This window comes from Mastomys coucha, unplaced genomic scaffold, assembly GCF_008632895.1.
Source record: "Mastomys coucha isolate ucsf_1 unplaced genomic scaffold, UCSF_Mcou_1 pScaffold23, whole genome shotgun sequence".
Lineage (NCBI taxonomy): Eukaryota > Metazoa > Chordata > Mammalia > Rodentia > Muridae > Mastomys > Mastomys coucha.
Window position 1 is genome coordinate 101,206,424 of NW_022196906.1, and position 24,033 is coordinate 101,230,456.

At 53.5% G+C, this 24,033-nt stretch overlaps 1 protein-coding gene across 7 annotated transcripts in view; it reads left to right on the forward strand.

Annotated features, from left to right (window-relative positions):
* Cacna2d2 (calcium voltage-gated channel auxiliary subunit alpha2delta 2) overlaps nt 1–24,033 on the forward strand; it is a 133,221-nt gene that overhangs the window by 102,804 nt on the left and 6,384 nt on the right. For 4 of the 7 annotated variants that reach the window (XM_031343424.1, XM_031343425.1, XM_031343422.1 and 1 more), the window contains exons 5-23: nt 6,661–6,705; nt 9,814–9,955; nt 12,621–12,752; nt 12,921–12,978; nt 13,654–13,704; nt 13,825–13,924; nt 14,062–14,220; nt 14,422–14,529; nt 14,629–14,707; nt 15,254–15,303; nt 15,473–15,562; nt 15,764–15,835; nt 16,034–16,108; nt 17,766–17,840; nt 17,922–17,993; nt 18,095–18,166; nt 18,273–18,334; nt 18,996–19,072; nt 23,188–23,248. In XM_031343424.1, the coding sequence (XP_031199284.1) occupies nt 6,661–6,705; nt 9,814–9,955; nt 12,621–12,752; nt 12,921–12,978; nt 13,654–13,704; nt 13,825–13,924; nt 14,062–14,220; nt 14,422–14,529; nt 14,629–14,707; nt 15,254–15,303; nt 15,473–15,562; nt 15,764–15,835; nt 16,034–16,108; nt 17,766–17,840; nt 17,922–17,993; nt 18,095–18,166; nt 18,273–18,334; nt 18,996–19,072; nt 23,188–23,248 (1,580 nt within the window). Of the gene's footprint in view, nt 1–6,660; nt 6,706–9,813; nt 9,956–12,620; nt 12,753–12,920; nt 12,979–13,653; nt 13,705–13,824; nt 13,925–14,061; nt 14,221–14,421; nt 14,530–14,628; nt 14,708–15,253; nt 15,304–15,472; nt 15,563–15,763; nt 15,836–16,033; nt 16,109–17,765; nt 17,841–17,921; nt 17,994–18,094; nt 18,167–18,272; nt 18,335–18,995; nt 19,073–20,237; nt 20,259–23,187; nt 23,249–24,033 lie in introns of all 7 variants that reach the window. The other 3 variants (XM_031343421.1, XM_031343419.1, XM_031343420.1) reach the window with 1 other exon arrangement.

Consider the following 24,033-nt stretch of genomic DNA (forward strand, 5'->3'; position numbering starts at 1 on the left):
AGAGAAAGAGAGAGAAACACACACCTACGTTCATGCCAGCACAAAAACATACACAAACACACATGCACTTCAACAGAGCCCTGGCTACTCTTCCAGAGGACAGAGGATGCAGGTTCAATTCTCAGAAGACGGCAGCTAACAACTGTCTCTAACCCCAGTTCTAGAAGATACAGTGCCTTCTTCCGGCCCCTGTGGGCATCAGGCATGCATGTGGTACACAGACATACATGCAGGGCAAACACTCATATATTTGAAATTAAAAAGTAAAAAAAGATGGGGGTTAGATAGATGGCTCAGTGGTGAAGAGCACTGGCTGCTCTTCCAGAAGTCCTAAGTTCAATTCCCAGCAACCACATGGTGGTTCACAACCATCTATAATGAGATCTGGTGCCCTCTTCTGGCATGCAGGCATACATGCAGGCAGAACTCTATACATAATAAACAAGCAAACAAACACAGATCTTTTTTAAAAAGAGAGAGAGAAAGAAAGAAGATGCCAGGTTGCAGGGGTGGTGCACGCCTTTAATCCCAGCACTTGGGAGGCAGAGGCAGGCAGATCTCTGAGTTCAGACCAGCCTGGTCTATAGAGCAAGTTCCAAGACAGCCACTGCTACACAGAGAAACCCTGTTTTGAAGAACAAAAACAAAAACAAAAAAAGAGAGAAAAAGAAAGGTAGATAGTAGTTAGGTATATAGACAGACAGGTAGGCAGGTAGATAGACAGGTAGACAGGTAGTAGGTAGATAGATAGACAAATAGGTAGGTAGATAAGTTGATGGAGAGGTAGACAGGGCGTCTTCCTTGACGCTCAGACCATGCTGCCATAACCAGACAACCTGGATTCACAGCTCCCGGCCCCACCCCGCTACACTCAGGCCACCCATCTGCCCACTCCTGCATCCTTGCATAGCCTTGTTTCTCAGCTCCTCCTCTCATGCTCCACCATCCTGAGGGCCTCTCCCAGGGCCCCTTCCTGTCCCTGGGCCTTGGTTTCTCCTGATCTCTGACTGGATTCCCTTCATTCCTCCTAGCATGCTCCCCTTCAGCTGTGGTATCTTCTTAGCTCGTCATTCGCTCTGTCCTCTGAGTGTCGGGGACCTGCAACTTCTCCTCAGTTTCTTCATTTTTTTTTTTCCTCTGATCATCAGCTTGTTTTCTCCCATGAGCAGGCCCAAGCCCCAGAGAGGGAGACAAAGAGGCCCGCATAGCACAAAACCTGATCTGTCTTCCAGGTTCTTCAAAACAAACCTGATTTCCCAGTGCTGTCCTGCCTGGCCCCTGGTCCATGGATCTCAGCAGTCCCACTTATTCTGGGCCAGAGTGGGCACTAGGGATGCCTGAGAGAGTACTGGAGCTTAGGGGGACCCAAGGGCACTGAGAGATGCTGCTCAAGGACCCACTTCTGTGTCACTGGATCACGGTTTTACAGGATACAAAGGAGGCTCCTTTTCCCCATTGGCTAGCTGATGTTGGTGCTATCTATCAGTTTAGCATGACCTCTGAGGGGTGCTCACCAGGCTGCATGGGTGCCAAGCCAGTGATTTATGGAACATCTCTGTCCGTGCCTGCCTTCGGCTGAAGCAGAAATGGGCTCTGGCTAACCACCCTCCTGCTTAACCTGAGCTGCTGCAGTTGTGGTTGTGGCCAGGTTGTGGATGTGCTGCACTGGCCACACAGAGGGCAGGGCTTTGTTTGCCCCATGCCCTCTTCCCCCTGTGCTGATCAGCCCATCAGTGCGCATGCCTGAGATGCCCAGGTGGAGGGCCCGTGGTCACCTGTGTCTTCCAGACTGCAGGGTCACTGCTGTTCCCATGAAGATCTGCCGCTTCTGTGACTGCCAGGCTGAAAGGCATTAGTGCTAATGGTGGCCCATTAGCCCACCTGCCAGCCAGCACTGCCAGGGAGAGCTGGCAGGGGCTGTTCGTGACAGGCCATGCAGCAGCCGTGGCTGGGGAGAGGATGTGGTTTGTCCCTTGCAAGCATAAAACCCACCCCAAAATCCAGTGACCTTGAGAAGAACAAGGACTCACATTTGTTCTCCATGCTCAGGAAGACAAGTGACCCATGTCATAATCCCAGCCTCAAGCTCAGGTCCTTTCTCAGGTCCAGCCTTCTCCCAGGAACACTCTCCTCCCCTAATTCTTTTTTTGTTTTATTTTGTTTTGTTTTTTGAGACAGGGTTTCTCCGTGTAGCCCTGGCTGTCCTGGAACCCACTCAGTAGACCAGGCTGTCCTCAAACTCAGAAATCTGCCTGCCTCTGTCTCCCAAGTGCTGGGATTAGAGGCACGCACCACTGATTTGTCCCCTAATTCTTCAGGCCAAGCCCAGGATTCCCCTTGCCAGCCCCGGCCTGAGGGCAGTCCCCCGCACTGCTCACAGCACCTCCTTCTGGACCTCTATATCATAGACATAACCAGGCAATTGTCCCATTTGTCTGTCTCACTCATGACTCCATCAGATCAGGGACAGCCAGACCTGTGTCAGTGCCTTCTATCACCTGACCTTGTGTCCAGTTCCATGCTCTGGTGGCAAAGTGACCAGGAATGGTCTTCTCACTTCTGAATGGGGGTGGGGGGCATGTTATCCAGTAGTTGTGGGCACAGAGTGCTGGGCTCGTGGAACTAGACAGGAATTCACTGCATGGTTAGTAAGGTATGTATCACCCAGTGTGGACAGTACAGAGCAGGGAACAGATAATGACGGTATACTTGTATATCCACACATACATCCCTCTGACATCAGCCAGGGACTTAGGGAATCCTTGAATCCGTAGGATCAGAGCTGCCATACATCAAGGGGCCAATAAATGGGGGGGGGGGGTAAAATACTCTCTAATTCTGGGCCATGACCATACTCATTTGATCCTGGCAGGGACAGGGAACCAGTAGCCACAGCCAAGAGCTGGGAATACTAGAGAGACCGTGGCCCGATTTACAGGCAGCACCTCCCGTGGCTCTACACAGACGGGCAGCAGGTGGTCTGGTACCCGTAACACTTAACAGTAGATGAAGATGGGCCACCTGCTGGACAATGCCTGGTGCCAATATCACACTGAGCCAACACCGTTTGCCACCTAAGCTGCCACCAAGGAGGATCTAGGCCAGGGCATGAGTTGGGGAGAGAGCGAAAAGAAGATAAACCCTCCGTCTCAGGCTACAATGGGAGGCCTTGGAGTCTGGTGGAGGTAGCAGCTCTTCCTCTCTGATGGGGAAGGTAACCCTAGCTACAGAATTTACAGGGAGACTTGTAAAGCCAGAACTAAGGCCTGAAGAGCCAGCTGGACAAGACAGGTGGCCCCCCCCGCCCGAGGGTCCAACCCAGCCATAGGGCTCACCACCTGTCTCTGTCAAGCCAGTAACAGACGGCTCTCAGGAAGAAAAAAAAAATCCTTTTTGGTCGAGCTAAGTTGGCAGTAAGTCCTAGAAGGAAGGCCACACGACCTCACTGGGGTGGCTGGGTGGCTGCCTGGGCACCACACAGGGGGCTGGTGGACAGGTGGCAGTCATGTCTGAGCAGCCTTGGCAGCTGCCTTGCCAAACTTAGACGACAGCCCTGCATCCCACGTATCCTGGGCTCCTCCTTGCTCTCCTGCTCCACAGCTTCCTTCATGTCCTCTCAGGCTCGGCTCCTTCTAAGGAACAAATGTGCCATGCACTCCCATGCATACACATCGAGCCCTGCCCTCCCCAGCCACTTATGTATACAGGTTCCTGGTGGGGGTTGTGTGTGGGAGTTAGGAAGGCCATTTACCCACCTTTTTTTAACAAAGCTTGAGCAAAAAAAAAAAAAAACAAAAACAAAAACAAAAAAACAAAAAAACAAAAAAACAAAAAACAAAAAACCAAAAAAACAAAAAACAAAAAAACAAAACTGAAAGGCGTGAGCAGATAAAGTCATCAGAACATGCTTTCAACACCGATGTCACCCATGTCCGAGGGTCCTTTCCACATGCAGCCCCTCGTGTGGGCTGTGGGGTTGGCTTCCAGCTCTGAAATCCTCTGTTCTCTTTCTGATGCTAAATTTTATGTTGGGTGACAGACCCCTGGATGCAAGCTCATTGGAGGCTGCGTGATCTAACCTTGCCTTATCGAGAACATGGAGGGTGAAGAGGGGATGGATCCTGAAAATCGTCATGGGCCTACTGAGGCAAATCCATCTGGCTGGTGCCTTCGGTTTTGGGTTTTCGTTTTTATTTCATCTTGAGACAGGGTCTGACTTTGTAGTTCTGGCTATCGTGGAACTCAACTATGTAGACCTCACATTCATGAAGAGCCACCTACCTCTGCCTCCCAAGGGCAGGGACCAAAGGACCACCACACCACCCAGCTTAGTCAGCCTGCATTTACTCACTGATGGGCACTTAGCAAAACTTGAATTCTTCAAGGCCCCCGTGCTCACTCACTATAGTCTACCTCCTTGTTTAGTTCAGGACATGAGTCACAAAGGCCAACATTCTGGCACTGCCCAGGTAAAAAGCAGATGCGAGTCTCCCTTCCCGGAGACCTGCTCCCACACACTGTGATGGCTCGACCAGCCGCTCTCAGCGCCACATCACACCAAATAGAAATCACAGCTGTGTGGACTGTGCATTTTCACATGTGACCTTGCCAAGGCTGCCAGCCAAGGCAAAGCAAGTACTTCGATACTTGGGCCCCACCCATAGTCTACAAGAACCTGACAAGCCTGCATGCTATTTCCCTTTATCTCTTATGCTACCAACATTGTATCTTCCACTGAGACTATAAAACAGCAGAAAAAAAAATAAACAGAATCATGGGAACTGCTGAAGAGATGGCCCAAGTGAGCGTCAAGGCACCCCAAGGATGACTAGGGTACAGATGGACCCCCTTTCACAGCCTGACAATGGCCAGCCCCCACCCACGCCCTTTCCCGTCCTTGCAGGAGCTTTGCCTCAAAAGTTGGCAAGTGAAGCCCCAGGTCGTAATCTGCAGTCCTCCCACTGCGCCCGCCTGTTTTCATTACGGCGGGAAAGAGCATCAGAGCCGTGTTTATAACCCCCTTTTAGATAACAAATCACATTTTCTTTTCGCCTGCGAGTGTGTTGAATTGATATTTTTTTTCCCCTCAGTTTAATGGGTTTGTGTGTTCAGGAATGATCTTCATCAACCGAAACTCCTTATTGTGTTTGATGTAATGTCAGCTTTCATTACGTGCTTCTGTGTGAGCCAGGCATAGGGAAAGGCTGAGCCCCCTGGAGCCTGGGCTCTGCCCCAGCCCCCTATCCAGGCTTGTCTTCCTAGATGGGTGGGTGGGTGGCAAGTCTGGATGAGGCTGTCGATGAATTGGAAGGGCAGGCCAAATCCTGGATATAAAACCTTCTTCTTTCTCCCTGCCCTCGTGTCTCTTTTTTGAGTCACCAGAAGTGCCACACATATTAGACACCTCTTGAGATATCAACATTGTGCCAGGCATTCAGTCACTGATCCAGAATGCTTGACTTAAGTCTCCACGTCCAGCCAATAGCTTGTCTGTAACCCCAGCACACCTGAAGAAGACAGCCTGAGACTATCACCTTAAACATTCGCAAATACTGACCAACTAAAACCATTGGCCACAGACCTGGCATCTGGCCGAACCCTTCCCTGGAGGCATAGGGAGGCCCAGAGAGAGTGTGGTACAAACCTAAGGTCACACAGTATGCTCCAGCTAGGTTTGGACAGAGTAGCCTGTGTGACTCCCACCCCTCATGGAGTGAGTGTTGGCTCTATGCTGGCTGCTTTGCAGGCAAGTCCTAGGGAATGGATCAGGCCACAAAGAAAAAGCCCCAGCTGTGTAAGGAACCCCTGGGGCAACACTGAAGGATCTTATAATATAAATAATGGCTGAGGAGCACCTGGGGAGTGACTTGGACAGTGGCCTTGGCCCTAGAGCCCACCAGAGCAAAGTGGGACGGCCCCTTCTGGGCAAGTGGCACTTGCTGACACTGGGCTCACCTTCTGGCGGCCTCTATCAGCTGCACTCGGTTCTGATTAAAGATCATTAAACATGAAATTAGCCCGTTTGTGTTACGGGTCCCCGGGGCGACGGGTGATTATGACGTGCAGATGGCCAAGAACCCAGGCGGCAGGCTGGCAGGCACGGGCCAGGATGGGCAGGCAGGCACATGTGAGTGAGGGCCACAGGCAGGCATACGGGCCCAGCTTTGTTTATTCCCGCTCCTGTTGTGTAAACCCCCTTGCATTTCACAACAAATCACAGATAATTAATAAGTACATGCTCGTAATGAGCAGGCTTTTTAATAGAAGAAATTGGAAGATGCAGTGTGAAGTCATTATTTCGCTGTCGCCCAGGCTCTGCTCTGACTTCCTATCTCCCTCACTCCCTGGTCCTGCCTCAGCAGCAGGCTGCCTCTGACCCCGGCCCTCAGTTCTCCCAGGGGGCAAGGCCCTGGTACTCAGGCAGACCTGGAGTGCAGCCTCGTTCCGGAGAGTGGGAAGGACCTGAGGGTGGCGGGGGCAGGGTACCAGCAGCACTGACTCACCCCACTTTTTCTGGGGGTGGCTTTAGGTGGAGGAAGGGATTGAATCAGTCCTAGAAGAATCCCAAGAGCTGTTCTAGGGCTTGGCAGACCTGAGGATCCAGGCTGCGTCTTGAGAGCCCCTGAGCTATGAGCACTAAAGCTTCTCTCTCATCCCCAGGAGGAAGACATCGTGTACTATGACGCCAAGGCTGACGCCGAGCTGGTGAGTGTCCCAGCCTTTGCTGTAGAGGACAGGGAGCAGCCAGAGCCACGCCTGTCCTCCGGGGCCAGCTGTATAGTGGGTGTTATGGATCCATACTGACCTTTCTGAACTCAGCCATTATGCGTTGTGCTTGGTCAACTTCTCCCATTGTCCGCAACTCCCTAGAGGTCTTCGACCCTCCAGGGCTCTGTCTTCATCACCATTATAGGCTAAGCTCCTCTGCACAATGTGGAGCGAGCTGTGTCTCCCTCTCTGGGCAGGGTGGTAAAGTGTTGGCTATCAGGGCAGTTTGGTGCCAGTACGAGGGGCTCTCTGAGCACCATGGGAGTAGAGGGGAGAGAAGAATAGTCCCCAGGGCCTCCTGGGGGGAGGTACGTGGGAGTGAGACCATGGTGACATCTAAGCCCCGCCCTGGGACAGTAGAGGCTCCCTTCCCTGTGATCTGGGGAACTTAGCATCAAGCTATGTAGAGGACCCATGGCCTGGCTTCACCATCATTGCTTGGCCCTGCATCTCTTGGTGGCCTCTGACACAGACGTAGCCCAGTTCCTATATCTGTTTTCAGATGGGACTCAGCTCAACCATGATAATCTCCCAGAAGTGGCAACGCTGGGCCTACACCATTTTATTTCCATATCCCATGTCCCCAGATCTGCTTGGGTTAGCTTGGAAGGTGGTGAGGTCCCCATCATGAGAGGGCTCAGCAAGAATGACTATGGGGTGACAAAGAGCCACAGAGAACACCAACAGTGTCCCTGGGTTCAAGCACTTAGGACTAGCCTAGTGTTCTGTGAACTTACCAGCGTCTGACTCCAAAGCACAGTGGTTGAACCTAACTGTAAACGGTGGTGGTACAGTGGTGTAATGTCTAGTACTGATCTGTGCTTGCCGATTCAGAAAACCCAGGGCCCAGCATTTCTTTTTCTGGCCTGGAGGCCTGGAGGCTTTACTGGCCTAAGCAGAGGTAGCCTGTGACACCAGGAGGTGGGAAGGCTGGAAAAGATACCTGTGCGGGAGGCCTCCATGCCAGGTTAGCCTAGGAAGCCTTAGGGAGGGCGAGGGGCCGAGAAGGAGGGGGTGGGCTCAAGCAGGTGCATTTCCCCTTGGCTGAGCTCCGTGGCTCCCGGAGAAGTTGCTAAAATTAAAGCTGGAATCTGAAATTCAAATGAAGAGCGAACCTTTAATTAGACCCTGAATCTAATTCCTTACCCCCCTCGGCAGCGGGCTGTAATTTTAGCAATCAGTACATTAAATATAAACCAGGAGACTACAGTTGCCCACTGCACTGAACTCCTGGGTTCAGCTGGCACCGAGAGCCCCCCTGGACAGCCTTGTACCCAAATCCTGTCCAGGACACTGCTCCCTGCTTCCCGCAGCTCTCAACTCTATCCAGGACCCCAACCCTGGCTCCAAATGCCTGCCACTCTGCCTCCCAGCCCCTGCGAGGGTGGGGTGGGGAGGGAATTGGAACTACCCAGTAGGGAAGCACTGCTCTAGTCAGGCCTGGGCTAGGGTCAGTAAGGCCAGAAGCTCCAAGCCAGATATAAATAACAGCGCGCGCGCGCGCACCAAGTCCCCTGCTTGGTGTGTTGTGTTGTTTCGTTTTGTTTGGTTTTAATCTTTGCCAGAGGTACAGTTAGAGATCTTTCTAGACCATTTACTTTTAAATTGCCAGCCAGAAGGTGGGGGTGGGGGAAGAGAAGGAGAAAGTTCGCGGGCTGAAGGCTTATCAGAATGGAATCCAAATGTCACATTAGTTGGGAAAGTTGGAAGATTAAATTTTTCAGTGCCCTTCATGTGCCGCTGACATTTGGGGGGGCTCTCTTCTCCTACGCCTCTCCCTCTGAGTGGAGCATGCGTGGCTTACACCTCCCAGACCACTAGCTCCCTTCTCTAGCCCAGATGCTCAGCAGCTGCCTACTCTGGCTTTACCCAGCACCTAAGGACATTCCAGGAGTTTCCCAAAACGGGCAGGAGGTGGGTGTGCCTGGTGAAGGACATGAAGGACAATAGACGGCTTGAATTTTGTTGTCCAAAACCATCCCTGGAAGATGGATAGGGGATAGACTCGTATCACTTCAGAGCTGTGCCCTAGAATGTGGCCTGGTGGAAATGGCCTGGGCAGTAAGCAGGAGGTTAAAACACAGAGGGGCAACTCTGGAGACCCACTGGGAAGAGAGGATGAATGGAGCCTGCTCTGAGCTTAGTCACAAGGGTCTCAGGTGGAGAAACAGGGAGTGGGAGAGCATGGAGCATTCCACATGTCCCCCTCGCCTCCCTGTCTGGCTTTTTCTTCCTCCCCTGTACTTTCTCCAGCATCTTCTTTCCTTGCTTGTACACCTGCACTGGAGCCTATTCCCCCCCATGGGCTGCAGCATCATCTCTGTAGCCACAGCTCCACTCCTGCCAGCCTGTGGTAGTAGGCGGCTGGGGGGGCAGGGGGATTGCACAGCGCATGCCCAGCCTGCCTGGCCCAGAGATACCGTAATTGGCACCTGTCAGGCGGCTGCAACTTGTTTTAGAAAATCAACGGGGGCCTTTATAGTCCTGCTGCTAGCAGGCATAGTGGATCCTCCCTCTGTAGGTCACTCAGTCTCCGTGCTAGCCCACACTCATCTCTAGAGCCACCCTACTAAGGGAAATGGTTCCCTAAATGGGGCTAGGACTGTCTGGTACCAAAGGAGCCTGTATACAGAGAAAGGGTGGGACTCAGTGGGGAGTGTGGGGGTGCAAAGCTGCAGAGGCTTCGCTGTAATTGCATAAGGCATGTCCTTGGAAGCAGAAGTCTGCAGCCCACTCCGAACTGGCTCTCCTGTTTGCCTCCTTCACTGACAGATGTAGAGAAGGGGTCACTTTGGTTTTTGTTTTAGCCGAGATTTGGCAAATGGCCGGACAAGAGCAGGCACATTCACCCAGGGAAGCCTTCTGGGTGAGGGGTCCATCCACTGTATCCATGTTCTCCCGTGTCTCTCCATCTGTCTCTGCAATAACCTCTGCCCTTAAGATGACCCTGACTCCTGGACCCTGGCCCTCCCTGTCCTCACCTACAAGCCTATCCAACCCACTTGCCGTTTTCCAGCACTGATGAGGGTGGGGTGCTTTCTGCAGGATGACCCTGAGAGTGAAGATACGGAGAGGGGATCCAAGACCAGCACCTTAAGGCTGGACTTCATCGAGGACCCAAACTTCAAGAACAAAGTCAACTATTCATACACGGCTGTGCAGATCCCCACAGACATCTACAAAGGCTGTAAGTGTGAGAGGGGTGAGAGGAGCCCTTCCCACCCACACGCACATGGGGGCAGGGCCAACTTCCCAAGCATTCCAGGTCCCTGAGATGGAAAGCTAGTGCCACCCACCTCTGGCCAGTCCCCTGCACCCAAGGTCATACACATTCATTTCCCTGGCCTACCTACCTATAGGCCTTCATGCTCAGCAGAGCTTGAAACCCAGCGTCTTTGCTGGTATGGTCTCAAGCCTGTGTGTACACATATCCCACACATATGGACCTTGCTTCTCACTGCTGGGCTGAATGCCCCAGAGCAGCCCCTTGCCATCCCTGCCCATCTCTGACTCTATTAGGAGGGGCTGAGAAATGCCTGCACAAGGTGGACACCGAGATTAAGGGCAGCAAGTTACCTGCCATAGGCAACAGACGCGGGCCTGACTAACCCACTCCTCTTTATGGCCCAGAACTGAAAGAATAGGAAATGGTTTCTAGCCTGAAATAGCCAAGAGTGTGGTGAAGAGGGACCAGGAAAATGTGGTTGAGATTCCAAGTCCCAGGGGTGGAGCAGCTTTGCACAACAGAGTCATTATAGCTTCAGCCTACTGCTGGGGCCCCTCATCTGGTGTTCAGCTCTGGGCATCTTCTCCATCTACTGCTCCAATTCCTCAGGAGCAGTAGATTGAAGGCCCTGGTTCTGACATAACCATGTGCACACCTACTGATAGGACAGCCTCAGAATCCAGTGGGTTTGGTGGAGGTGAGGGGGCGGTGCTGGGATGGTGGGGAAATGGGGCAAAGGTGGCAAAGCTACTGTGTAGGTTCCAGGAAAAGGGGGAATCCTAGGGTCTTCCAGGAAGCCCCTGCCACCCTCAACGTCAGTCAGCGCCCCCCCCCCAGCAGGCCTCCTGCAGATCACCTGCATGAGCCAGTCGAGAGGCACTATCAGAGGCAGGCACGCTAATTAAAACAGGAGCCACACCACCCTCCCCAGTCACCCCTCGCTACCCAAACAAATTACATTTTATATGTTTTTTATTTACTGTGTCACTTTTAATTAAATCTGTAATCGCCTGCCTGAGGGGGCATGGTCCCCATTTCCCAACTCATTGTGATCTGAGGGTGCGTGCACATGGGCGTGGTGTGGGCGTGTGTGCATGTTCTTCACTTCAGTGTGTCATGCAGGTATGTCCTTGTGGTCACAGATATCCGTAGGGACAATCCACCTGCAGCTAGAGTCACCCCTCTGCTGGCAGCCTGAGGGACTTCCAAGTTTCTCAGACAGGAAGACTGAGGCCAAGGATAGACAGGCTCTGCAGACTCAAGGACAAATGGTATTGTGTGAAGCATTTGGGGGCCACGCTTCATTTTTCCTTAAAAAGAAAAATAGAAAGTGTTCAACTCACTCGGCTTCTAAATCAGAAACAGGACCATAACACACTGCTCAATAGGCAGAGCCAATGGTAGAAATAGGTTTCGTGTTCATATTGTGGTCAGTTAAGGAGAACCACAGAGACAGAGAGAGATGAAAGCCAAGCACAGGGAGCTAGATAGCAGAGAGACACAGCAGAGCCTGCACACAAAGCAAAGGCAGAGGGGTGGGCAAAGGTTGGCAGGCCCCTGGGCACAGGCAGGGCCTGAGAGACTGTCAGGCACAGCACATCTGGTCTCAGGGAATCAAAGGCCTGAGAGAATCTTCTCTGCCTGTCACTTGAGATCTCTGATAGGGACCACAGAGGGGATAGTGGCCTGGTACAGTATGTAGATAAAAACATGGGCCCACACACACAGCAGGTAGACTTCGGGGCACCCTGAGTTATGGGACAAGAGTGCCATCCAGGTTGGGTAGAGATCAGCTTTGGTCTGTGAGTGTGTAGCAGGGGTAGGCCTGGCAGAAGGGAGGGGTCACCCACTGCACCCACAGGAATTAGGGAGGATGGGTGACTGGTGGTAGCATATGAGAACTCCTGTGTACCCCTTGCCCATGGTAGCAATTGTGTTACTAGGGCAGGTAGGTTTGGGAGTAAGGAGTTGGGGACTCCTACGTTTGGCTGGAAGAACAAAGATTAGAGGCAGCAATAGCTGCCAAGGATGTAGGCTGTACGTACGTACGTGCGCATGTGTGTGCAAGTGCATGTGCCTGTGTCGGAATAGGATGCTGGCCCCACCCCTGCCCCTCTGCAGCCCCCACTTCTGCCCCTGCCTGCTCCTGGCCCCAGTTGATTAATCATGGAGCTGAGTGGCTTCCAGCTTATCAGGTACCTTAATAGCTGAATAATTCCAGCCCCATCAGCGGGCCCTTAATTGCTTTCTTGTGGCTACGGCCTGGAGTGCATGCTGAGTGGGTGAGCTCCCTGGGGACCAGCTGCGGGCTCCAGGCAGCATGCTGGATGGGGGCCCAGCTCACAGCTCCCTGCCACCCAGGCAGCTCTTCTCCACACGCCACAAACCACATCAGCCCTGCTTGCTCATCGAGGCCTGGCTGAGGGGTCGGCTGAGACATTCCTTTGATGATTTAGAGGAGGGAGAGCAAGAAAATCTCCCTGGGAGAGCTGGTATGGCCCATGAGATCCTGGAAAACCAAAGAAACCCTAGGCAGGCAGAAAGCAGGGGAGGCCATTGAACTGGGTTTAGCAGGGGACAACCCCGAACCTCCCACCCTAGCCTTCTGCCCTGCCCACCTCCCCAGCTACTGTCATCCTCAATGAGCTTAACTGGACAGAGGCCCTGGAGAACGTCTTCATTGAGAACCGTAGGCAAGACCCTACACTGTTGTGGCAAGTCTTCGGCAGTGCCACAGGAGTCACCCGATATTACCCAGGTAGGCACCGCTGTCTCCCTGACCCATCCAGTAGCACCTGTCTTGCTCCATCTCCAAGCCTACCCATCCTGAGGTGCATGGGGCACAATGAGCCAAGTCAATCCCCGTAACTCCCGTCTGCTCTAGTCAAACCCTTCTGCCAGGCCCCTTCACCCTCTCTTTCCACAGCTACACCATGGCGAGCCCCCAAGAAAATTGACCTATATGACGTCAGAAGACGACCCTGGTGAGTGAGCAAGGAGGGGTCGAGGAGAGACACCCCCCTCAGCTCCCCATCTCTCGTGCCTGCTCCCCTCCCTCCCAATATCCAGACCTCCGAGCAGGGTGCAGCCAGCTCTATCCAATTTTCATTTCACACATCGCTGCCACTGGAAAATGGATCCCATCACCCAGGCAAGCCGCCCAGCTGCCTCTGCCCCCACGCATATCGTCCACTACCCGGTCCCCCCACACCCACTCAGAACTGAGAGAGCAGGCCAGCCAGGGTGCTTCCAAGGGTAGCTAGAGCCTCTGTCAGGTCAGCTGGTCCCACCTACTCATTTGATGCCTAGACACCCCGACCTTCTACTCTGCCCCTCTCACACTACTCCATGATCTTTCCTCCCTCCCCAATTTATACACAGCCAGACTCTCTGGATTCTCTCTAGGACAGAGGACACAACCCACTAAAGCCTCCTGCCCCTGTGGATCACCTGCCCTCCCCCCGCCACCTCTTGTTTACTTAATGAAGGAACCAGATCACTCATATCATAAGAAAAAAAAAACTGTCTTTTTTTATTGAGCATGGCCTCCCCGGTGCCCAGACCCATTCAGACCCCCGTAGTGCATGGTCAGTAGAAACACGGGAATCGGTAAGTGGGTCCCGGAGGTGCCGTTCTTAACTGAGTCTTCTTACTGGCAGGTATATACAGGGGGCCTCATCACCCAAGGACATGGTCATCATTGTGGATGTGTGAGTGAGCCTTGTAGGCTGGTGGGATGGGGATCGGACTGGATTCTGCTGCCTGGGAACCTTATGAGGGAAGGGCGTGAGATCCCACACGTACATGCCCCCTCCCTGCCTGGTTTCCAGGAGTGGCAGTGTGAGTGGCCTGACCCTGAAGCTGATGAAGACCTCCGTCTGTGAGATGCTAGACACACTCTCTGATGATGACTATGTGAACGTGGCCTCAGTGAGTGGCAAGGTGGCAGGCAGGCTGGGTACTACTCACCCCCATCCAACCTGCTCCCATGACAACCAACAGCCCTGTACAACAGCTGTCCACTGTGGCCAGCCTGAAGCCACTCACCACCCCCACTGTCCCCACAGTTCAACGAGAAGGCGCAGCCTGTGTCTTGCTTCACACACCTGGTGCAGGCCAATGTGCGTAACAAGAAGGTGTTCAAGGAAGCTGTGCAGGGCATGGTGGCCAAGGGCACCACAGGATACAAGGCCGGCTTTGAATACGCCTTTGACCAGCTACAGAATGTGAGCCCCACGGGTGGGCAAGCGGGTAGCCAGGGGTGGGCGAGGGACCAGGCTTAGTGACATGGGAAGATGAAGATGGATAGCCTTGTTAATAGTAAGCAGGCAGTTTAGACAGACAGTACCATCTGCTGTGAGGGAGGAGGCCCCACCCTGGACCTGTGAGAGACCAAGGACTGCCTGACTCTGTCCATCCTTCACTAGTCCAACATCACTCGGGCTAACTGCAATAAGATGATCATGATGTTCACGGATGGGGGTGAAGACCGCGTGCAGGATGTCTTTGAAAAGTACAACTGGCCCAATCGGACGGTGAGCCTCAGCCCTGGTGGGTGGCTGCCCTGAGCTGGGTCCAGGACAGGAGAGGGCCATCCTCAGGTGGCCACTGCGATAACCACCTTGCCCCTGCAGGTACGCGTGTTCACGTTCTCCGTAGGACAGCATAACTATGATGTCACACCTTTGCAGTGGATGGCCTGTACTAACAAAGGTACCTTATGGGATTTCACTACCAGGGCCTTTGCCTGCTATGTATGTCCTTCTGCCAGCTGTCCATCCATGTGTCCAGCTGTCCGTTCACTCGCTATCTATCTGTCCTTCCATACATACCCTTTGTCCGTTGCTTTGTCTATTTGGTGGGCTGTCTTGCTTGCCCATCTGACAAAGCGTCTTTCTGCGCATCTGGCTGTATGTCCGCTGTCCATCTGTCTCCAGCCTTTCTGCTCCTACATCTGTTTGCTTATCAATCCATCTCTCTGTGCATTTGGGTAAACTCATGTTACCGACATCCTCAAGCGAGGCTCCTTCCTCCACCCACCTCTGTTAACCACTCCCACCTCTGCTGCTTCTTTAGACCCCTACAGTCTATCCTCTCCTGTACCATTGGTCACAATGCCAGGGCAGTGCCAGGCAGCATAAAGGAGTTGGGGGGAGAGTCACACACAATACAGAGAGTTGCAGGTGTATCCAGGAGACATTACCCCCTGTGCTGTGGGCCTTGCTGTGCCAGTCAAACCCACATCTCCTCCCTTTGCAGGTTACTATTTTGAGATCCCTTCCATCGGAGCCATCCGCATCAATACACAGGTGAGGGTGTGGAGGAGACCACCCCTCCCAGACTTTCGCCTCCCTCTGGTTGTGGCTGCGAGCTTTCCAGCCGCGTGACAATAGCGACCCCTGGTGGCTGATGTTGCACATGGCAGCAGATGAGAAAAAAGTGAGTTGGGAAGGATATTTAGTACCTCTCCTCTCCCAGGAATACCTGGATGTGCTGGGTAGGCCCATGGTACTGGCAGGCAAGGACGCCAAACAAGTGCAATGGACAAACGTGTATGAAGATGCACTGGTAAGGCCTCTGGGCAAAGAAAGGGGACTGGTGGCCTTCCCTCAGAGATGTACCCACACGGTCAAGACCCTTGAGGGGCCCCTTATTGATGTTGACCAAGTAAATGAAAATGACAGGTGGCCTGTGCCTGGGCCCCTTCTCTGAATGCTCAGAGTGGAGACAGGGCTGGCTACAGGAGACCCCATCCTCCTCTCCCTTCAGGGGCTGGGGTTGGTGGTAACAGGGACTCTCCCTGTTTTCAACCTGACACAGGATGGCCCTGGGGAAAAGAAGGTAAGTTGCCCAGTGGGTTATCTGGGGAGGGGTTGGCATGCCTGTAGCAAGTCTGGGGATGGAGGAAGGATAAGGCCTGCTAACAGACTTGGCCGAGCAGCTGTCTGTATCAGCAGCTTAGCCCTTAGGCCTGGGCCACGGGGTTCCACTATGGACTTGACTCATTATAGTGTTACTGTCCCATTCCTTTGTGCCCAGAACCAGCTAATCCTGGGTGTCATGGGCATCGATGTGGCCTTGAATGACATCAAAAGGCTGACTCCCAACTACACAGTAAGTGTCCACCTGCCTTGCTGCCCTGGTTTACTGCCCATAGTGACAAGCCAGACTCAGCAGGGGAGACATGGGAACTGAAAGACCTTCACAGGGTCTTTGACTCAGAGAATCAAGAAAGACTTCTCAAGGGGTTAGTCCAAAGCTGGGGACAGCAAGCTTCATGGGAAGGACTAGTCTGTGACTGTTCCAGGCCTTGGTGATCTAAACATCCATTTTCCATGATACTACTGTCATGTGAAAGCAGCTGCAGGCAAATCTCATAGACATATGGCCCACACAGATTTGTTTCATGTTTGTTAGTTTTTTGTTTTTTTTGTTTTTTTTTTTTTTTTGAGACAGGATCTTTCTATATAGTTCTGACTATCCTGGAACTCACTACATAAACCAGGCTGGCCTCGAACTCACAGTGCTCAGCCTACTTCTGCCTCCCAGGTACTGGGATTAAAGGTGTATACCACCATGCCTGGTTGCCTATAAAGTTTTTTTTTGTAGACATTGCTATTTGAATTCCATATCATTTTCACTACATAAAATAATTATTTTTGATTCTTAAAAAAAAAAAAGCAATGTGTATGGATATTTTGCCTGGATGTTTTTATGTGCCTGGTACCTATGAAGTCCAGAAAAAGACACTGGATCCCTGGAACTAGAGTTACAGATGTCCATGAGCTATTATTGCATGGGTGCTGGGAACCAAATCCAGTGCTCTGGAAGAGCAGTTAATGCTCTTAATTGCAAGCTACAAACAAACTTAAAACCCACTGGGCAGTGGTGGCGCACTCCTTTAATCCTCCCACTCAGGAGACAGAGGCACATGGATCTCTGAGTTCAAGGCCAGCTAGGTCTACAGAGGGAGTTCCAGGACAAACAGGGCTACAGAGAGAGATCCCGCCTCAATAAGTAAAGCCATAAAACCCATTTGAGGCTTACAGACAAGTTATAGCAACAGGTGGCAGGCCAGATTCAGCCCTGCCCAGAAATGTGCTGGAAGGGGGTGGGGGTGGGGCAGAAGCAGAGGAAACTCTTCCAAATAAGAGGCTGAACATGGAAGGTAGAAAGTGGAGCCAGGGAAGAGACAGGGTGGCAGTTTGGCTACTCAGAGTCTATGCTTAGAGAACTTGAGTCTCAGCTATGAAAGCAAGAGCAAGTGCTAAACGTGTGTGACAACTTCAAGCCTAAACCATGGGGAACCTTTGCTTGGCCTGAGGGGCCCCACATACAGTAAGAAACTATCAGAGGCAAAGGCTTGTCTCTGGATGCCACTCCCTCCTGCTTGCCTTCCGCTGGGCCTGCAGGATCCTAAGAGTCTCTCCTTTCCTATCCACCACCACCAAAATGGGGACCGGAGAGCATAATTTAAGAAAGCAGTAGCTACGAGAGAGCCGCACAGTGGCACAAAAGCAGTAGCCTTGCTGGCCACGGGCTGGCTGATTCCTCCATGGGAAATGGGAAATGAAAAATGCCTGCCTTGGTGCAGGCTGGTGTATGAGGGACACCCAGCCTGCAAGTTCTGGCCTCAGAGGCAGACTTAGGGTCATATGGCAGAAAAGGCCCTTTGGCCAAAGGCAAGCAGTCTGTGAAACAGAATGGAGGGCAGCTCAGAGTCTAAGAAATCCCTGTACAGCCCTCTGAGCCCCCAATCTGTACCCCACAGCTTGGCGCCAATGGCTATGTGTTTGCCATCGACCTGAACGGCTACGTGTTGCTACATCCCAATCTCAAGCCCCAGGTGAGCCAAGCGAGTAGTCCCCCGTGGGCTGGGAACCCCTCCAAGACAAGGACTCCTAGTTTTCTACCTGGCTTCCTGTAGACTACCAACTTCCGGGAGCCTGTGACCTTGGACTTCCTGGATGCAGAGCTGGAAAATGAGAACAAGGAGGAGGTGAGCTGAAGGCGGGGGGGGGGGGGGGGGGGGGGGGGGGGGGCGAGGGCAAGAAAATGGCTGGCACGGGAGCAGGGGGTTCACGCCTTTGGCCCTTGCAGATCCGTCGCAGCATGATTGACGGCGACAAAGGCCACAAGCAGATCAGAACTTTGGTCAAATCCCTGGATGAGGTATGAAGGCACAGGCCAGGGAACAAGGGCATCAGAACGGGCACCCATCCCTACCCACCCACCCCTGCCTGCTCACCCAAGAACCTGATGCAGCCTCCTCTCCCAGAGGTACATAGATGAAGTGATTCGGAACTACACCTGGGTGCCTATAAGGAGTACCAACTACAGGTGAGTGGGCCAAAGCTGGGCAGACAGCGAAGGGAGAAAGTAACCCCCAAAGTCTGAACCTGGCTGCTTCTCTCCTCTTGCGCCCCCCCATCCTTACTATTTATTTACCCTGAGATGTTTGGTTCTCCAGGGCCTCCCCTGGCCCCTGTGTGACAAGCAGCAGGTCCTGGAAGAACAGGACTGAGGACAGGACCTAACATCCCCCCACCTGGAGGGTCTCCTGCGTATCACACTTGGACTGCTCACAATCAGCATCGCAGCCTCTGAGCCAGTCTTGACCCCTCTCAGCATAGGCTGTCTTCACTGTGCCCTATACAGCTGCTCTGTGGTCCATTCTGGAATCCCAGGAGCATTGTCACACCCCAGGACCAGCCCATAGTGTTTCCTGGCTCTCATAGGGTCCACGTTCTGCCCCTCGAAAGCTTCCTGTGGGCCAGGAGATGGTGGGGCAGGTGGGTGCTGAGGTGGGCAATATGGTGGGGAGTCACTTGGGACCCTGGCGTCTCCAAGGTGGTAATTCCTAGGGTATACAGTTGTGCAGGGGAGTTACGGCTGCCACAGCTTGGGCCTCTTTGGCCCCAAGGCCCTAGGAAAGAAGGGTGAGTGTAGCGTACCTCTCTCCTCATCAGTGACCTGTGCTCTCCCTTCCCCTCCTCCCCAGCCTGGGGCTGGTGCTCCCACCCTACAGCACCTACTACCTCCAAGCCAACCTCAGCGACCAGATCCTGCAGGTCAAGTGTAAGTGGCCTGGCCCCTGCCTGCGTCCTGCACCCCTGCCTCTGCCCCTGCACCCTTGGCCGGCCCCAGGCAGCATAGCCAGCCGAGCTTGCGGGCAAGGCAGCCCCTCCTGCCCAGTCTGCCCAGCCTCAGGCGTGCCCACAGGCTGGGGAACCAGCCTCCGAAAGTCTGTGGAAATCTGCATGCTTGCCTTTTCTCAGATTTGGTTCTAGACCATTCTCTCATGGTTTCCGTCGAGGCTTGTTTTTAGTTTTTCCTATCCCGTGTCTTCCCTCCTTAGCCTGCCTGCCCTGAACACTCCTGGGGGCTATGTTCCTGGAAGACCCTCCTCCCCTCCCTTCTCTTCTACCCCCCTTGCCCTGGTCCTCCCTATGCGGTACCACCTCTGTCCCAAGGTCTCTTGTCCTCTGTTCCTCCTCCCCCTCCTCCCTCAGGTCACATCCTCCCTCCATCTCCTCCTCTCATTTCTCTCTTCCTCTTGCTCCTCTTTCCCTCTCTTCACCATAACCCCCTCTCTCTTGCCCTGTCCTTCTGCTCAGTCCCTCTATCCCTTCTCCCTAACCTGCCTTCCCTCTAGTCTTCCTTTTGTCTGTCTTCTTCCCTCTCTCCTCCCTCCTTCTTTGCTCCCTGGCTCCTGTTTTACACCCTTCTCCTTCCTCCCCTTGGCTTCTCTCTCTCTCTCTCTCTCTCTCTCTCTCTCTCTCTCTCTCTCTCTCTCTCTCTCTCTGTCTCTCTCTCTCCCCCACCCTTCTCTGCCTCCTTCCCTCTCCCACTCCAGCTCTCTCACTCCTCTGCCTGTGGCTCCTGTGCATGCCTGCTCACCAAGGGCCTCTCTGGAAAGGCCTGGATCTCAGGCCTGGCCCTGCCTGCCCAATACCAGAGGTCACTGGGAGGGAGGCTGGGGCTCCGGCCCCACCGGGCGCCCCCCACCTGCCTGGCCGACTGGGGCTCATCTCCTTTGAGTTTCTTGCTCTCTCTTTTCTCTCTCATGTCGTTTTTTTGCAAGAAGTTTCCTTTCGGTATGATGATGAGACACAATATTTTCATTCAAACAGCCATTGAATAAAATATTGTTTGTGCCCCTCCCCTTCCCCTCCCCCTTTTCGTTTGTTTTTGTGTTTGTGTTTTTGTTTTCCTCGCTTTCTCTCTTGGTGGACTGTCCCAGTGCCAATCAGCAAACTGAAGGGCAAGTATATTCAGAACCAGCGCTCCCTCCTCTCCCCACCCCACCCACCCCACACCCCTGCTTGCCCCCCTCCCTGCCCAGGACCAGCCACACCCCTGCCCTCCGGGGCTCCTTCCCAGCATCCCTTGGCTCCTCAGTTCTTGCCTTTCCTCTGATCCTCACACCCTTCTTAGAGCCAGTAGCCCACTTCCGAGGCTGTCTGCAGAGAGTTCTCCAGCGTGTCCCAGGGGTCCAGACTCCTTCCTCCTATTCCCTAATCCTTGTGGCACCCCATGGGAAGCCCCCCATCTCCCTAACTTCTCTGGCCCTCCAAGACAACTCAACAGTGAGAACAGAACTGGATGCTTCACCACCACCCACCCAGCAGGGCAGGAGGTTCAAGTTGCCCAGCAGGCACTATCTAGAAGGCTCTTAAGCCTCTGGGTTCTGATGTGGCCCCAGAGCTCACAGCCCTGGGGGCTCAGAAGCCTTCCTGGGGGTCAGAGAGGGTAGGCAGCCTGGCCACAGGAGGACAAGGTTGTCCCACTCTCCAGGTGACGGTAATGTGTGTGCTGTTGCTCCTGCTGCCCCTGAGGCCTTGCAAAGGACCCTGGGCTACCTCTGCCCTTAGGGAGGGCTCATCTGTATGGGAAAGCTATTCTTCTGGGGAAATAAAGGCAGGCTCAGGAACCCTATCCCTCTCCAGGTGATAGGTAGGATCTTTTGGATCCCAAGAGCCAACCAAAGAGTCTAGAGGAAAACAGCCTAGCGATAAAGCAAAGGGCCCCCAAGTCAGTTCCCAGAACAGTGGATAGTGCGCCGCCAGGCCTTGTCAGAGAACGGTGGGAGTTAGATGGGGTGGCACATGGTGAGTGCCTTTGGTACACAGACTGCTGCCTTTCCAGGAAACATTTGATGCTGTGAGGCGTAGAGAAACACATTAGCTGTCCCCCAACCCAGAAGCAGAGGACTCCCCAAGAAACCTAGGCGCCCTGATTAGCCTAATCCAACAAAGGGAATAAGCTGTCCCTGCTGGTCTGGGTCAGGGTTGGGCACGTACCCCAATCCCACTGGCTTGAGTTGTCTTTTTTACCATCTCCTACATCCCGCCCTCTGACCCTAGAACTTCAAGGCCCTGGTAACGTGACAAACATAGTATAGTTTCCCTCCTCCTCCTCCTCCTCCCTCTCTTTTCTTTCTCCTCCTCCCCCTTCCCACCCTACGCCTTCCCCTTTGGCTTGTGTCCAAACCCTGCCTCACAGTCCTATCAGAAAGGAACAGTCCAACCAGTGACTGCCTAGCCCTTCAAAGCAGCCCTAGTTTCCCATGTTCAGAACTTTGCAGTGCATCATGGGAGTATTTGGGAACTGTGAAAATCCCTCTTTGGGGATGACTAAAAGCTCTGTCGTAAAAGAGTTTGGGGTGTTGGTGAGGAAAGGGTAGAGAAAGCTGAGTGTGGCATCGGCCTAAAATCCCAGCATTCAAGAGGTTCAGGCAAGAACTGGAGGCTAGTCCAGGCAAGTGAGACCATCTTTTTAAAAACACAGGAAGGAGGACTGCCACTTACACAAGCCAGGGGCCCTCGCGGATGCACATAACGGCTGGGGATACAGCCCAGTTGCAACAGTGCTTGTCATTGCCTGGCATTTACAAGGTCCTGGGTTCAATCCCCAGCATCACATAAGCCAGGTGTGATGGCGCACGCTTGTATCCTAGCATTCTGAAGGTGTATGCAAGAGAATCAGAAGTTCAAAATCATCCTCAGCTATTTAAGGGAGTCCTAGGCCAACACGGACTGCAGGGCTTGTCTCAAAAGAATAAAATATGTACACGGCAAAGTAATCCAGTCCAGATCAGCAGAGAGGGGGCCATAGTGGAGCCCTGCAGCCACGTTCTCGAGTGTGTGAGCACAAGGCCAGCAATGACAAACACGTACACACACTTATATATCCATTGCACACACTCACAAGCCCGAGGCACAGGTCCTGCTGTTAGATCGTCCACCCAGACACTCTCAGCATTCTTTGCCCCCAACCCCCTGTCTACTCCTTGGAACGGAAGGGCGGGGAGGGCGGACTAGACCTTCCCCAGGTTCCCAGCTCCTCCCAGCCAGGAAAGCGAGTGTGCAGAGTCCAGCAGCAGTCCTGTCTCATCACACTACGGAACAATTCCTGCCCCACCCCCGTGGGTTTCCTGCCACCCAGCATCCTGTTCCAGGAAGGACACCCCACTCCACACCCCCAGATCTCCACGATGCACTGCAGTACCTCCACCAGCAGCAGCTGCTCACACCCGTCTCTGGTTGGACTGTCTGTGCCCATGAGAAACCCTTTCGGTTTGGCCATGTTGATGCCTGACACAGAACAAAAGCAAGACCTACCAAAATGCAAAGAGCTGCGGCAAAGAGAGATTTAAATAAATAAATAAATAAATAAATAAATAAATAAATAAATCCCGCAGCCAAAAGCCAATTCCCTTCCTCCAAGTTTCTTTGGAGGCAAAGGAAGCTCAGCATGCGGTTTTTCCATTATGGATGTGATAAGAGCTAGACCGGCGCCTCCCCCAGACCATGCATATATATAGCAGTGTGTGTATATATATATGTGTGTGTGTGTGTGTCCGTGTATATGTGCTATACAGCAGTATGGAAGCATATACAGCCACGCCAAGGGACTCACTGCCGACAGAGGACCAAGCCCGGGCAACATATTGGCTATAACTGCCCTTCTCCTGCAATGCTGTAGTCTCCACAGGCCCCACACCCTCCTCGCCCTCCCTTCTCTCTGGCTCAAACCTGAACGCGGAAGTGGCGGGTTCCCTCTTTGCCAGTGTCTCCCCCCTCCCTCAAGCTGCCTTGTCCATACCTGTCCCTCCAGCCCCATCAGCTCTGAGCCCCCTGGCCTCCCGCCTCCCCAGCCCCCGCCGGATAACCCCCCCGTTTCTGTTGCAGATTTTGAGTTCCTGCTCCCCAGCAGCTTTGAGTCTGAAGGACATGTTTTCATTGCTCCCAGGTAGCTTGCGTGTGGCCTTGCTGAGGCGTCCTCCCCTACCCTGACCGTCCTGGCCCTACCTCCTGCACTGCTGCCTGGAGCTCTGTGTGTCTATGTCCTGTGCAGTGTTGCTCCCAACCCCGATACATAGCCCGGTATGTGCGGCTGTATGTGCATACCCAGGCCATGTAGCCGCACCAGGCAGCAGTAGCCTGTAGCCCACAGACAATCTCCCACCAGGCCTGGGGCAGGTGGGCTTTGGATTCTCTGCCACCTTCTGTGCCCTCTCAGGCCACCAGGAAGAAGGAGCCCTTTCACCTTGGACTGGCTGGCCCCCAGCACACCCTTGCTGGGCAGCTGCTGCTCTGGTCTGTGGCCTCCTGCCCATACCTGACCATACCTGACCCGCCCTCTCCCCTGCACCCCCCCATTGTTGTCCTGCGTCAGTCAGTGTTTGTGTGGGTCTGAGGGCTGAGCCAGCCAGAGCCCCTGTGGCCGTTGCCAATGCTGCTCATCCTAGGCGTGGTGGCTCACTGAGCATGAGGGAGAAACAGGAGGGAGGGCAAGGGCTTTGAGGAGCTGCTCTGGCAAGTGAGGGATCAGAACCCAGAGCCATCCCCAGGAATGCACCCTGAGTGTGAGCACAGGCATCCTAGTGTGCACACAGTCTACCTTGAAGTACATCTGAGGAGACCATGGGCCCTGGTGCTGACACCTTCTCTTGTGATCTGGGTTTTGAATGAGAGTGCTCTCCGGCACCACACGGGGCTCTGGACACTCCTAACCTCTGTGCACAGGCACATTGC